General features: G+C 34.0%; 1 protein-coding gene across 1 annotated transcript in view; it reads left to right on the top strand.

The window, feature by feature from the left end:
- The window catches only part of LOC129741613 (uncharacterized), a 91,975-nt gene that overhangs the window by 28,351 nt on the left and 47,859 nt on the right, over positions 1-15,765 (top strand). The window contains exons 10-11 of the mRNA XM_055733352.1: positions 7,287-7,398; positions 14,077-14,788. Coding sequence (XP_055589327.1) covers positions 7,287-7,398; positions 14,077-14,788 — 824 coding nt within the window. The remainder of the gene's footprint in view (positions 1-7,286; positions 7,399-14,076; positions 14,789-15,765) is intronic.

Genomic DNA, 15,765 nt, shown 5'->3' with positions numbered 1-15,765 from the left:
GAACTAAGTTCTCCAGGGTAAGTAATGAAACTGTAATGAGAGAAAATACTTTTCAAGTCATCTGTATAAATGACTTGAGAAAAACATGTGAAACTTTTCCATCTTATCATGAGTCAACAAGATATGTCGATTTGGGAGTAGCAAAGCAAGTGGACAGGTTAGAGATCATTCAATGTCATGAGGCGTGAAGCTGTGACTGTGCTGCCTCTTGGTTCATCATACTCATTTGACTGTTCCTCAAATAGGTTCCTCTTCGTTTGCCGGTCACTCATTCCTCAGTCGTGTGAAGCTTGATTCGTTTTGTTGTTTTATTTGGGATTTTAAGCCTCTTGGGTTTATTCATCCCATGAATAACTAAAAGAATTTGACACTCAAACATTCACCAATCACATTCAAATGACCAAAGACGAATAAGAAAAGCATTTATTGTTATTGCTATTGTTGCTTCCTGCCAGTAGCCGAACTGGAACGGTTGTTTTCTTGTTTTCTTTCAAGGTCATTCCTGCCTTCTTCATTCGAAGTTTGGAGAGCTTCGCCAGTGAGTAGTGAGGTTCCGTCAATTGAGTACGAAGCCGTTATGTTGATGGAAAATAGCTAGTCTAGTCAAAGGTGACGGGCGAATTCTCTCAACTCTGAAAGTGAATACACCGTCATCACTAACCCTAGTGTCCACTTAGCTACTACAAGATAGACCATAGCCCAATACTTTTCGTTTTAAGGCTCACAACACCTTAAATTCTGGCTTGGGGTTTCACCCTATGCTGTATTGCATTGAAATGAAGGTTTGATACTAGAACGAGGACCAAAATCTTCCGTATAGCAAAAAGTTCGTATCGTATATTAAGTTCAGCATATCTTTCTCATCGAACTCCTTTAACTGCTGGATGTGGATGTGGATGTTCTATCAGTACTACTGTGTGCAAAAGCGGTGTGCGTTATCACCGAAGACGAAACCTATTGCAAGTTTGATTACAAAACACTTTCGAGTGATCAGAATTACACTTTTTAGGATGGTCCAAGTATTGACGACACATCAATTTTTACTGGAAAAAACGCTAAAGAGGTTATTGTTTTGCAAGCCATATGTGAGTGTTTCATGCTTTTCGAGCAGTTCGTGTCTACTGACTCAATGGATACATCTGTTAACGTTCGAGAGTGCTTGAACTGTCACCTGTTGCCCATGATCTGCTAGCTAAATGATCCAGTACTGTTTTGGCCGGATTTGGCATCAGTTCAATTCTCAAAAGACTCGATGACTTGGTACAAATTCAACAAAGTCTAGATCTTATCCGATATATTGCCCTTAAGCGAGACCGAATGAAACTTTTTGGGCTCTCGGCATATCGTATTTGATAAAATATCATATCGAAAATTTCTCAAAAGACTGACCAAAAAAGTTTTTTGTTGGACTATCGGAAGCTTTACTAATCTCATCCAGATTCCTTGCCATTCCACATACTCAGTCGCTATTCGCTAGGTCTTCTTTCTGCTTTATTGTATCGTCGCCAGTTATCATTGGCATTTAATTCTGTTTCAATATGACTATCTGCGTGCCTGTTTGAATCTTCAGTCTCAACTTTTCTTAATACATCGCGATACAGAGAACAGACGCAAATATGAAAGCCTTTCAAGCACTCAATGTTAGACCTAGCCATCGTTACTAGGTTTCAGATTCTAAAGTTGGGACTGGATTTCCGGAAAAAGTTCGTACTGTCATACACAAGGTTTAAAGACACGCATCTTATGTGAGGACAACTCAAGGCTAAACCCCTTCTCTAGCGTCTGACCAAGTGCTGATATTTTCTTATTATGATTAGAACTCCACAGTTCTACTCGTTTCGTGCAGATTAAATGTCGCTTTTGTGCCTGTCACAGCACTAAGCACAAAACTACTGTTGAGAAGGTCTTATCTTATTCCCGGAGATTCACTCGTAGTAAGTTTCGTTACTCGAATACTAACCGTCGATGCATGGGGCTAACCTCAAATGCACGCGACATTCTGCCTTGGATGACTATATACTATATACTCTTGCATTACCTAGCCAAAGTATTTGACTCTAAGGTACACCAGCTTCTCTACTGAGTGAATATGGACTTGGTTTTGCTTTAACTGTTCCAGTGCTTTGTATTCAATGGTCGAATCTTTGTTATGCAGCAACGGCTCTTCTAACTTCATAAACGTTTTATCCCAGAATGCCAATAAAGAGATCTCCCTTCATTTGTCGAAAAACCTATAATTACAAGTTTTGAAGCGAAAATTGAGGAAAACGTTTGCAGAAAATTGTAACGCGATACGTGTTTACTGTGGTGAAATATTCGCAACCGAATGTGTGGTTTCTCCGCATTTCGTTGATATTTCGTGTACGTGTTTTTCCCTCATATCGAATGTGGATTAACTTAGGTTGCCAGATTGCCAGGTTTTGTACGGGTTTGCCCGGATGTTTAATATGAAATTTGAGGAAACTCCGGTCCGGCCGGGTTGCCCGGATTTCATTGGAGTCGGCCGAACTTTGCCCGGGGTTATCCTCATTTTCATTATCAAATCAAACTATAAAAAACAAACTGTGCTGTATAAATTTTGTATGCGTACAAAAAGAATTTTTTTGAACAAGTTTCTTAAAAAATAATCCTAATAAGGTTTTTGAAAGCCTTAGAATCGATTTAGAATCTGGTGATACATTTTTATGAAAGAACAATTAAAATTTCGTCCTAGATTTTTGTCGAGTAACTCCTTGGTTTGGTCGAGATTTTTTTAAATTGAATGCCCGGATTTTGCTAGGTTTAAAGATTAGATAGCCCGAATTGGTCCGGCCTCGATACGTGCCGAAAAAAATATGACAACCTTAGGATAAACCTGCTATCATTCATTTCATTCACTTTTGTGTACGATTAACAGTATTGTTAATGTAGAGAAATGAATCCGACTGTGTTAGTTGAAATTTCAGGGACTAGACAAGATGAAAATTAATGTTGATTCATCTTGTCTAGTCTCTGAAATTTCAACTAACACAGTTGGTTTCATTTCTCTACAAAAAAAAGTTTCGCTGACTGAATGTTTGAGTCAAGACTCATCTCTGGGTCGCAGTTTAAAAAAGAAAAAAAAAATTGTTAATGTTTGTGAATATATGATCGTTAAAACTTTATAAAAGGCATTTAAGGAAAATCTAAACATAAGCCACTGTATAAGACTATATTACCACATTTACAAATTTTTACTTGCTATTAGTTGACCCGGTGTGCTTGGCTGCACCTTCCAAATATAAATAAAGTTTGAAAAAGTTATTTTCATATAGATTTAAATTTTGTAGCATCATTTTAAATAAAATTTAAACAAAATTGAGAGCTGCAGCTGGAATTTCGAGATCCAATACAAACATGATTTCATTTTATTTACTGAAGTTTGATATCTAAACTTTATTTTGATGTATGTAATGTATGTTTTACTGGTATGGGTTCTCTACCCTTTCCTTCTTCCGAAGTTGGAAGGGCTCACGAACTACTAATAAAACTTAGTTTTTATGTCAAAAACGTTACATTTCGCATTTGACTCTGAACACCGATAAACATACACACTTTTTCGTACCCAAAAACACTCTCATATCAAATTTGGTCCCATTATTGGTTGATAAGTTCATAGGCTATACAACAAAATTATATGGAGCCTACTCCGTCCCCCTCTTTCTTCACACTGCAAGGCGGAAGGGTTTATAACAATCATAGAAACATTTTTCTTATCCAAATACCCTTCCATGCCAAATTTTATTCCATTTGCTTGAATAGTTTTCAAAATATACAGAATATTTAAAAAGTGTTCCTTCTCCTTTCCTATCTCACCACTGAAAGGAAGGAAATATTTATTGTATTTAAATACCCTCCTTTGCCAAATTTGGATAAATTAGCTTGAATAGTTTTGGAGTTATGTTAATGTATCCAAATATACTTCTATGCCACTATTCGTTTCATTTGCTCGATTTGATCTCCTTCAATACAAAACAAATATAAAGAGGGCCCCTCCCTCCTTTCTGCCGATTGAAAGAAGAGAGGGGTCTCAAATAATCAGAACAACATTTCTCGTACTCAAATACCCTCCCATTCCATATTTGATTATTTTTGCTTGATTTGTTCTCCAGTTGTGCACAAAATTGTAAAAGATTAGCCCTCGTATTTTCCTATCTCTCCTCTGGAAGGAGGGTGGGGTGCCAAATATTCATTGAAATATTATTGTTGTCTTATACCCTACCATGCCAAATTTGGTTCCATTTGCTTGATCCCCTTTTCTATCTCTCTACTGGATGGAGGAAAGGGGTCCAAAAATAATCATAGATCCCATGCCAAATTTGGTAAGATTTGCTTGATTGGTTCTCGAGTAAATAATGCAAAATATTGTTATTACTCATATTTATTATTATACTCCAAGTGACAAAAGAAGGACTTAAAATTAGTCCCAGCCTACAAAAAAAAAGATGGCAGCTGCTTTACTTGAAAATATTGTTGCTCATATACTTTGAGCAATGTAACATCCTAAATATGTGCATAATCTGGGCAAATAAATGTAGAAAAATTATTTCAAGCGCATCAAGAAACTGCTTTAATCATGAAATGCATGAAAGAATGTTTCATTTTGTTTCCATTAAAGTTAGAAAGGCATGTGGTATAGCTCAGTTGGCAAGCCTGTTGCTTCCAGAGCGGATGTCCGTGAGTTCGAGCTCAAGAGTAAATATCTAACACAGTTGTACCGGATAAGTTATTCAATAACTGTCCGCCAACTGGACCGTTGATAAAGTCGCGAATGCTACGGAGATAGTAAAACGAGCATAATTGAAACAAACAATCAACATTTAAGTTAGAAAATAACATTCCAGGGGAAGCCAAAAATGCAGAAATCTACAGATAAATGTATGAAAAGTTCCATACAATCAGATGAAAACTCATGTATGTATTTTAATTTTCCCTAGGAAGTTTAAAAAATCGTTAATTTGAACAAATGCAAATTTTTAGAAACGAAAAAAAAATGCAAAAAATCTGGCAACTCAAGATCCGACAATTTAAATTGGATTGACAGAATACTTTCAAGTGAAAGTATTACATCAAATTGTTTAAGACAAAGTTGATGTTGAGATTTTGTAGTCGTCTTTTTTCCTTTTTATCGAAAAAAAAAATCAATAAAAGACATACGGTCCAGTTCGTGTACTTTCGACAAAAATGATCATTATGAATTTCTGCTAAAAAATCATATTCGTCCACATTTTTCCATACACAATTGCCTCCAAAAACGCTATTAAAATTTGGGCGTTAATATAAGAACAAAGTTCATTTTTCTGCATAGTCCCAAATATCTGTTCATAAAGTTCTCACATTAACTTAGCTCAAAATATAAATATTTCAATTTTCAAGAAAAGCGGGATACATTTTTTGCATAATAAATCCCAACAAATGCCCTTTAATTCAGATTATCCTGAACAAATTTATAAAAAACTGATTGGTTAATGTAAATCTTGAGCATTTATATCGAGGAACTGAAATGAAAAGAGAAAATTTGTCAACGATCACACAAATTGTGCAACCAATAATTGCATTTATGGTAATTTGTGGCAATTCGTTAGAGAAAATTAGAAGGATTGAGTTTAAATGAGAGAAACCAATGCTCAGAGAGAGTGAAATTGTTGCAAATTGTTGCAATTTGTGAAGGAGTTGAGGAATTTTGATCATTACCACTCCAAATGTGAAGAATTCTCTCTTGATTGCAATCCCTTGATTTATATACTTTACAATCAATAAATAAGCTCGTAGGATAATATTTCTGATCTTCGTACAATCAGTGATGAAAAGTTTTATTAGATTTTTCAAATCAAATAATAGGAATGTTTGTGACATTCCAACTCTTTTTCCTCAATTTGTATCACTTTGATGTCTTCTACAAAAAATAAATTTTTTTAGACAACCTGAAGGATTATTTAAAATATGTGCTCAAATGATTTTTCCTTTAACGAGCTTTCGAATGATGCAAAAATTAGCGATGCTCATTTTCGTTAAATAAAGTTTTGTCCCAGAGACACCGTGCCGGGAGTTTGATTTCAAAATTTCCGACCGAAAATCTAGGATGTATCAGAGCAAATTTGGTAAAAACCCAAGAATTACTTTAAAAAAAAATCAAGGAAAAAACTTCTTTCTTCATAAATATTTATCAGCAGATTTTAATTTTTATTTTAACCTTTCATATTTATTTTCAAAAAATTTGCTCAAAAAGAGTTCGTTTTGAGCACATAGATAAAAAAAAATTATCACAAAATTTGTTTTTCTTTTGATCGATTTGGAAAATAAGGTGAATAAATCCGGGCAATATCCGGGCTTTTTCAATGAAACCCAGGCTACCGGGCCAGACTGGACTTTTCCCAAATTTTGTATTAAATATTCAAGGGTAAGGGTATGATGTAGGGTAAGCTTGACAGAAAACCGGGCTTTCTGACAAGCTTACCCTACACCATATTCGAAATAATAACAAAATGCGAAAAAATCACACATTCAATTGCGAATAAATATCTCATTGCGCTTTACTCGTATGGGGTTACGATCTTCTACAAACTTGTTCCTTATTATTTGAACTATACATTCAGTAATTCTTAGCATAGCATACCGGAGACCTATTTTTGAACATAACGAGTGAAAGTAATTTAAAGAATTTTTTTACTTATTGGCACCAATCTGGAGGGTACTGCGTTGAAAAAAATGTAAGAACAATTATCCCATACAAATATGGAAAAGTCTTATAAGGTTTTGGAATTATTTTTTTATTACTTGACCGGATTGCGCCGGGGGTCTTCAGATCTTCCTCATAATTGGAAATTTGATTCGTTTATACGTGTTTTTAATTTTTTTTAGATTTCTAAAAAAAAATTTGAGTTAGATTCGGTTAGATTTTTTTTTGTTAATTTTTAAAATACTTTATTTGGAAAGCTGATAAAATTTCAATGCATTTCAATGTGCTATTTTATGATTTCCATTGAAAAATAACAGAGTTATGATGCTTATGAGTTATATGGTTTTATTCTATCCACAAAAAAATCTTACCGAATCTTATTAAGAAAATGAAAATATTAGAAATCTGAAATAAAATATATATATTTTTGAGGCGTAAAAATGAAACAAATTTTCAATTTTAGGGAAGATCTATTCTATAGATTTCTTAATTCCGCGGGTTGGTCAGTGCGCTATATGCGTTCATTTTGATTGCATAGAGTATTTTCAACTGATCTCTTGTGTTTCTATGTGTTTCGTTTTTTTCGCAGATCCTTTTTGCCTCAATCGGCCTTGCTTCGTGGGTGCAAGCACGAGCTGCCAACGATGGAAAATATAATAAGCAAAGATACAGCTCCGGAAGATACGTTCATCGAAACGATGGTAAGCTTTTTTGTTCAAATCCCCCATATCAATTAATGTAGAGATTCAGACATGCACACAACCACACCGAATCAGGAAACACAAATTGGCCACAAAATAATTGGCGTAATAGTAGGTATAAATCATCCCTATACTTTATCAACCCTCCAAAAGAATACCGAAACATCTTTAACTCGATCTTGTTAAAAGGTTTGAAAATTTCCACCGGCTTTCGGTCGCTAAGCTTTATCAGAAGACATTATTAATCATTCGGGCAAGGTTTTTTCATTCTCATTCGCAGCACAAATGTCGACGACCACCAAAAGTGTGGAATTTCAAGTCGAAAAGTCACGAAAATCAGCATCTGAATAGATAGCGCAAACTAAATCGAAGCACTAACCTCCTGGGCGTACGTGTAGGAAGCTATTAATCAGTGATGCTCTTCACTGCCTACCTATATCATCTCTAAGCTCTAACTGTGCGTACATTTTATGGGGCTTCTTCTTAGCTGAAAAATAGTAAATGTTCCTTCAAACATTTTGTGCTCTTGTAGACATATTTATGTAGGACTTGCTAACCCGGTGTGATTTGCTACACCTTCTAGAAATTAACGAAGTTTTGGAAATTTTTTTTGATTTGTTAGTACATCATATTAAATTAAAATTTTACACCATTCAGATGCAAACTCTTTAAAATGAGAGCTGCAATATTAGCTTGAAATTGTCATACCAAAATAAATATTTTTAATTTTCTGAGGTGATTTTTTTTTTCATTTTAAAAACCTAATCTTAAATTTATTTTTAAATCATTGTTTCAAACTTCACGAGCTATAAACATATACTCCAAGATAGAAAAAAGCGGTCCTAAATCATTAAAGAAATATTTTTCGAATGCATTTATGCTCTCTCGTAAAATATGGTTCCTTTTGCTTGATAAATTTTATTGTTGTTAAATAAACCTCGTATGGGAGCCACCTTACTGTCCATCTCTTGGAAGAAAAGAAGGGTTCCCAAACAATCATAGAAGAATTTCTCATATCGGAATACACTTCCATTGATCATTTATTGCTCGATTAGTTCTAGAGTTCTCCATCACATATTCCTACTAAATAAGATGGAAGATTGGGTGCCAACTAATCTTGAGCACACTTTTCGTTTCCCAATACCCTTCTATTCCTAATTTGGATTCATTCGATTAGTGTTCAAGTCACCCAAAACAAAATATATGAAAACCCCTCCCCGCATCTCGTCCTCTGACTAGAAAAGGGGGGGATCTTAAATCAAAACATTTAATGTATTCACGAACTTCACGAAGTTATTCAAAAAACTAAATGTATATAAGGCCCTCTTCTTCCTTCCCAGATAACCAGAAATCGTAGAGTAATGTTCATTGTAGATTGTATAACCATCCAGTTTAAATTGGAATTGTATAAACATCATGTTGTAGCTAAACCGCTATTTTATCGTTTATGGTTTGTATAGTTCATTATATACGATAACATTTTGTTAATCGTTTAGAAAGATTAAAAAAAAAGTTGTTTTGAATCGCAATAGAATTGTGTAAAGCTTAATATTTATTCCCACTGTACAATTAAACAATCTTTCATGCTTGCGATCTATAATGACATATTATTTCCATGAAAGGTCGTACAGTAAATGTAAGAACATCGTATAATGAAATTTAAACAATCTGCAGATTGTTGAATTGTTTAACAGTACAGTAAATAGCTAGCTAAGATCGCACAGCACTGAATACAATTATTGATTGTAATAGAATCGTCTATGAGATAGGTTAAAGTTGTATATCAAAAAACGGCATCTATAAATAGATTTGGAGTCCGAAATGATGCAGTCACTGGTATTTTATACGATCAACTGAATTTTAAACGGCACTCTCAACTGTACATGAACAAATTAGCTTGTATGTATCAACATGAAATGGCGCCGAGGAAGTATCGAAGGACAGGGATCGGAACGTTTTGAGTTCGAGACTGAGGGAAGGTATAGATGAAGTTGTATATTGTTCAATTTTTTTTTTGCAGTAAACATTAAATTCTATTGTATTTAAGTTCACGGCGATTCATTGTAAAATCGTAAAAAGGGAAAAATATAATTGCTTTGGGATACAGTAACAATAAATTGTATAAAATGGTGAAGAAAGTTTTTCAAACCTCAGGCTACCTGCAAATGGAAATTGTAACCAAATTGTAAGACAGGCAATAGAAAGTTGTAAGTCCTAAGATTTTGTGCAATGCAAAGTTGCTATCAAATTGTTGAAAACGCAATACAAAGTTTTATATTTTTAAGATGAGCAAAGTTTGGTCCGTATATTGCCTCCACTTTGGTACGTACAGGCTCATATAGAATATTCTATACAACTTTTCCAGCACAGAAGTGTGTATATCTCAAAAACAACTGAAATATACAGACCAAAATGTTCACTGAGTTCCTGTTTCCTAACTGGAATGAATGAACCAAATAGTTATAGAAACATTTTTGGTATTTCAATATCCTCTCTTGCCAAATTCGGTTCCATTTTCCTTTTAGTTCTCCAATTTTGCAAAAAAATGTAAAAAAGCTCCTCCCCTCCCATAGAATTTTGTATCCCTCCATTAGGAGGAAAGAGGGGTGCAACTAAGAAATATTTTACCCTAATATCTCTCCATGTCAAATTTAGTTCCAATAAAAATAAGTGTTCGAGGTACGCAAAAAAATGGTCCACTCCCCCATTCCTAAGGCAATGATCATTTAGTATCCGGGCATTTAAAAACGTGTTTTTTTTTAAAACTATTCATTTGATCGAAAAACTTTCTATGGAGAAAATGAAGGTGTTAATATGACATTTAATGTAAAAATATAAAAAAAATATTTATCAATGATTTCAAGAAATACTCCAACATTTTCATGAAATCTCTTTTTTTATCTTAGCACACTTTTTTCAGTCATGTATTGATTTATTTTTTTCACTACAGAAGCAAAACCTTTGCAAAATCATGATATTTTACACAAACTCATATTGCGTAAAAACCAGATGCACAGATTGCGATCTTTGAAACTGATCATTATTAGTTATTTACTTGGTGTCTACTAGTCAGGCAACACTTTTTGCCTGCCGGAAATGGATTTTTTGCATTATTTAAGAAGTCTGCATTCAGTGATTCCCAATAACCATAGTATTTTTACCATATTTAAGCTCAAGGGTTGCACTCCGATGGTTGATTTGAACTTCGTGTGGATCCTAGAGTGGCTTCTTATAATTCTTAACCATTTGGTCCGAAAAAAAATCAGAAATAGTCAATAGTTCTTGAGCTTTCAAGTCAACAATGAAGAATTTTCGAGGCGCAAAATGCGTAAAAGGAGCAAATTCGTGTCAAATTATTTTTACCATGCCTTTTTGTATCGTAAATATCTCAAACACGCGTTAACTTAAAAATCTATCAAAAATAGGAAAGATATTCCTTTTCTTAAACAACACAACGCTACTAAAGTTTTGCATATCCAAGCTCTATTAACGTAGCAATCACCGAAATTAAGTGCTCGGATACTAGATGATCATAGCCTTATCCTTCCAATGTCAGGAGAGAAGGGTCATAGAAACATTTTTCGTTTACAAAATCTCCCTTACCAAATTGGGTTCCATTTGCTTTATTGGTTTTCAAATTGTTCCATAATTTTTAAGCAAGGCATCTCACCCCTTTCTAGCTTTCCACTAAAAAAAGAAGAGAGGTCCTAAATAATCAGAGAAACATTTAACGAACCGTAAAACGGAGAAACATTGATCACCGGGGTAACTTTGATCAACGTGAAATTTTTCCACTTAATTATCATTAACTAAGTCTAAAATAAAAATATCTCAACTCTTTTTTCTACGTTAAGTTGAGTTTCAAATTGAGGAAAACTTGGTTTGTTTTTAAAAATTTCAAATGTAAGTAAAAATGTAATTTTAAAATCTTGAAATATTTATATTTTCGATGGCTCGCAAACCAAAACCCCTTCTTATGAAATCAAAGCGTTTAGAAGCAACAGGTTGATTTATGTGAGGGTTCAACTTTTTTCGTTAGTACATGTATAGTCTTGGTTTAATTTTTGTTCTAGTTTGAAGTAAATTTTATATATTGAAATATAGGGACATTTTCCAAGAGTAAGCCAGTCTAGCACAAAAGGCAAAAAACTCTATCAATTGGTTAAATTTGACGGAAAAAAATAAAGGGAAATAGTGCGAGAGCATAGGAAATTGAATGAAGGCCAAATCTTATTTTTTTTGGTAGATAAAATTTTATAAGAAATTTTAACAAATTAAGCCCTTTAATTTAGGCAGTATCATTATCCATCTGTTGAAATCAATTGTATCTCGGCTTCGACACATAAAAGACCGCGTTGTTATTTTGTTTTTTTTTTGAACAGCGAAGAAATTTAAACCAAGAAATTTCTGCATTGTATATCTCAGAGTTCACTGGACCAAAAGTTACATATTTTGATAAACTAGCATTTGTAAATATTATGAAGGTTTTTTTTATCCTTTATGATCAAGAAAACTCGTTAAATCTATCAAAATAGAGACTGATCAATGTTACCCCAAATCATTAAATTCTAAAAAAAATACAAATCGATTTTTAAATCAAATTAAAAGTTGTCTAATTATTTCTGCTACCATGTTTTACCTTCATAGAAGTCCAGTACTGTTATAAAAATATGAAACATTTCACATTCCCCTTAACAGAAAAAATAACCGAAAAATATTGAAAAAAGTGATCGATCATACCCCGTTTTACGGTACCGAATATTCTCGCCATGTCAAATTTGGTTCCATTTACTCAATAAGTGTTCGAGTTGCGGGAAAAAACATATGGGAGCTCCCTCCGGCCTGGAAAGATGGCAGGGTAAAAACCATCATATCAATATTCCTCATAACCAAAAGAAAAAAACACCCCTTCCATATTTACTTTGGCTTCATTTACTCCAATAGCTTTCGATTCTTGCAAGAAAATTATATGGCAGCCCCATCTTCCCCCTGAAAGGAAGGAGGGGTTTCAAATATTCATAGAAATCTTTCTAGTACCAAAATTCTCTCCCATGCCAAATTCGGTTCCATTTGCATGATGATCAGTTCTCTAGTTATGAAAACTAGTTGCTTTATTTAGAGACTTCCTCCCACATTCCAGTGAGAGAGAGGGGTCCCAGACTTTTTAGGAACCTTTTTCGACCCCAGAAGCCTCCAGCTGCCAAGTTTCACGTAAATTAGTTCAGTAGTTTCCGAGTGTATAAGGAACAGACAGCCAGACAGACAGACAGGCAGGCAGAAATTAAATGTAATGTAATAACGTTGTATGAATACTTTTTATAAATAAATCTTATTTATTTGAAGTTTACTTCTAAATAAGTTCACTTTCGTTTTTCAACTCTGAATTTTTGTGTTATGTGAACATCTTCTTGGATGCTTAGAAATCTAGATTGATGCTTTCCGGGGCCCAATATTTTAATTTACAATAAATCCATTTGAAAATTTATAAACGTTTTACTAATTATCATTGTTTGTTATTGTATTCTTTATTCATCTATTTCAAATCGATTAAAACATAATGGAAAAAAACTTTTGTAGCCTTTAATTCTGATAACTGGAAGAATTTGAATAATAAAAAAATAATTTTATTTCTGACTTTGATCACTGACATTCTTGAAACAAATTGAGAATTTTTTCTAACTTTTAATTCAATCATCATCTATTAGTTTTCAATAAATACTCTTAAGTTTGAAATAGAGATAGTTTTCCTTATATAAAATTCACACTTTAAATCCTGATTAAAATATTATTTAAAATAAATGATAATATATCACCCCTTCAATAAAAAATGAAGAAGAGAAATGTTAATTAGTATGGTTCATATTTACCATTCTGCGTTATAACCTGCAACCGATCTGCAATAACTTGAAAGACATCTAAGTTGTGGTCAAAACAAATTTGCAAGTTTTTAACGGTCGGACTATTTGGTGAAAATTATAAAAAAAAATTATCAAACTTTAGCTAAGGTTTAATGAACTTTATCTTTTTAAATATTCTTACTATTTATTTTATATTTATTTAAAGTTCACTGCAAATTTTTGGCACAAAATAAAACAAATAAGTTTTGATAAGTTTGAAAAAGGATTCGAATGCAACTCGAATTTTGAAATTTGGTCCACTCCACCCTGAGATGATTGGGTTTGAATTTTAAGTGCAGTTTTCGAAAAATGTCCAAACTTTAAGCTAAGTTTAAGTCAAATAAAATTAACATGAATACATTTTGTTAAAATCATACGAATAAGGTTTTGCTCGCGATCTTTCAAATGAGATCAATAGAAATGCAATATGTCATATTTACGATGGCTGAGAAAAGGCCGATCAAAACTTCCATGTTTACGAGGGGGTGATCCCAAACTTTTGGCCGAATTAACGCGATTCAACGCTTTGCCTACGTGAATTTCACCGTGGATTTATTGACCATCTGGTTATGCTTATAGTAACTAACAAAGCATGATTTATTTCGAAAAACTAACTGAGATTGTTCCCTCAAAATAAAAAATAAAAGCTAACATTAGAAATTACTCTGCACACTATTCAGGGACGGAATGCATGGCTGCATGCTGTTTGGTTTTACCTTGTTCCAATGTCACCGCAGAAAGACAGTCTTAATATAATTTGCATCTCTACTGCCGTTTGCAGGTGACTATGTAGAATCGCTGGACCGGTACCGGTACGTCCACTATGACGACGGTGATCGCGGTCGCTACGTGCACGTGCACATCCCTTATGATGGCGGCTACGGTAACTATGAGGGTGGCCACGAGCCATACCGCAATCCACCGTACGACGCCTCCGGGGTCTATGCGTACGTGCAAAAACCGAAGAACGAAACGTGTCTTCGGTTGCTAGAACAATATTCCAACACTTGCAGCGATTCCAGTTCCGATTTTCTTCCGAAGACGACGGTGTTTGACTACAAGAAACCCTCCATATATCTGGAGTACGGGACCCCAGAGTTCGAAATATCCTCGGAAGCATCCTCGAAGCAGGTGAAAAAGACCTCGGTAAGCGGCGAGTCGGACCCTCGGATGTCCACCTTCCCCGGTATTGAATATCTGCCCCCGCACGATTCATCGGAGCAAGAAAAAGCCAATAATGGCCAGAACAACTTAGACATCGACATCAGAACCATCTCCCTGACAACGGTCAGTGGCGAAGAATCGAAAGTAGAATTGATAACTGAAACTCCAGAAAACGCCTACACGACTAGCAGCAGAATCCCCTTCACGCTACCGTCCAAAACGACGGTGTCATCGACCTCGACGGCCTCTTCCAGCATCACAGGTGCTTCCATCGAGCGACAACTGCTCCAATGTCGAATGGAACTTGAAAATCTTAAACATTCGAAACCGTAATAGGGTATCAAAATTGGTGTGATTCAGTTATTATCAGATATTAAGCAAAGCGATCGTCTTCAAATGGGCCTTGAGGTAGCAAATTTCGAAATGTGACCACCCCTCTCTCTCTCTTCAATCTTAAAACTTAGGATGGATAAAGATTGGCAAAGATGGCGTGCGTGGCCCAAAGCTGAGGACGATCGATCGTAGATTATCTTGTTCGATTGGAGTGATAACATTTGAAAACCAAATTTATGTGTAGCGATAGCGAACTGATAGCGACTTAGTTTTAGCGTATTTATTGTTCTGGTCGTATTCCGTAGTTGTTTATGTTCTAATAAAAATTGATTCCAAGGCTTTTGTCGGTATAAATTCATTGAAAGATGACATGGCACATTCCAGACACAGAATAAAAAAGTTCAAACTTTCAATAAAGATAATCCAAAGAAATATTAAAGTGTGGAAAGAATTTTTCAAAAAGCAAAAGCAATTAAATTACAAAAATGACAAAAATGACAAAAATTACAAAAATGACAAAAATTACAAAAATGACAAAAATGACAAAAATGACAAAAATGACAAAAATGACAAAAATGACAAAAATGACAAAAATGACAAAAATGACAAAAATGACAAAAATGACAAAAATGACAAAAATGACAAAAATGACAAAAATGACAAAAATGACAAAAATGACAAAAATGACAAAAATGACAAAAATGACAAAAATGACAAAAATGACAAAAATGATAAAAATGACAAAAATGACAAAAATGACCAAAATGACCAACATGACAAAAATGACAAAAATGACAAAAATGACAAAAATGACAAAAATGACAAAAATGACAAAAATGACAAAAATGACAAAAATGACAAAAATGACAAAAATGACAAAAATGACAAAAATGACAAAAATGACAAAAATGACAAAAATGACAAAAATGACAAAAATGACAAAAATGACAAAAATGACAAAAATGACAAAAAT

The sequence above is a fragment of the Uranotaenia lowii genome, chromosome 2 (assembly GCF_029784155.1).
Source record: "Uranotaenia lowii strain MFRU-FL chromosome 2, ASM2978415v1, whole genome shotgun sequence".
Classification (NCBI taxonomy): Eukaryota; Metazoa; Arthropoda; class Insecta; order Diptera; family Culicidae; genus Uranotaenia; species Uranotaenia lowii.
The sequence above is the reverse complement of the archived record's forward strand: the minus strand, read 5'-3'. Positions and strand labels throughout refer to the sequence as shown.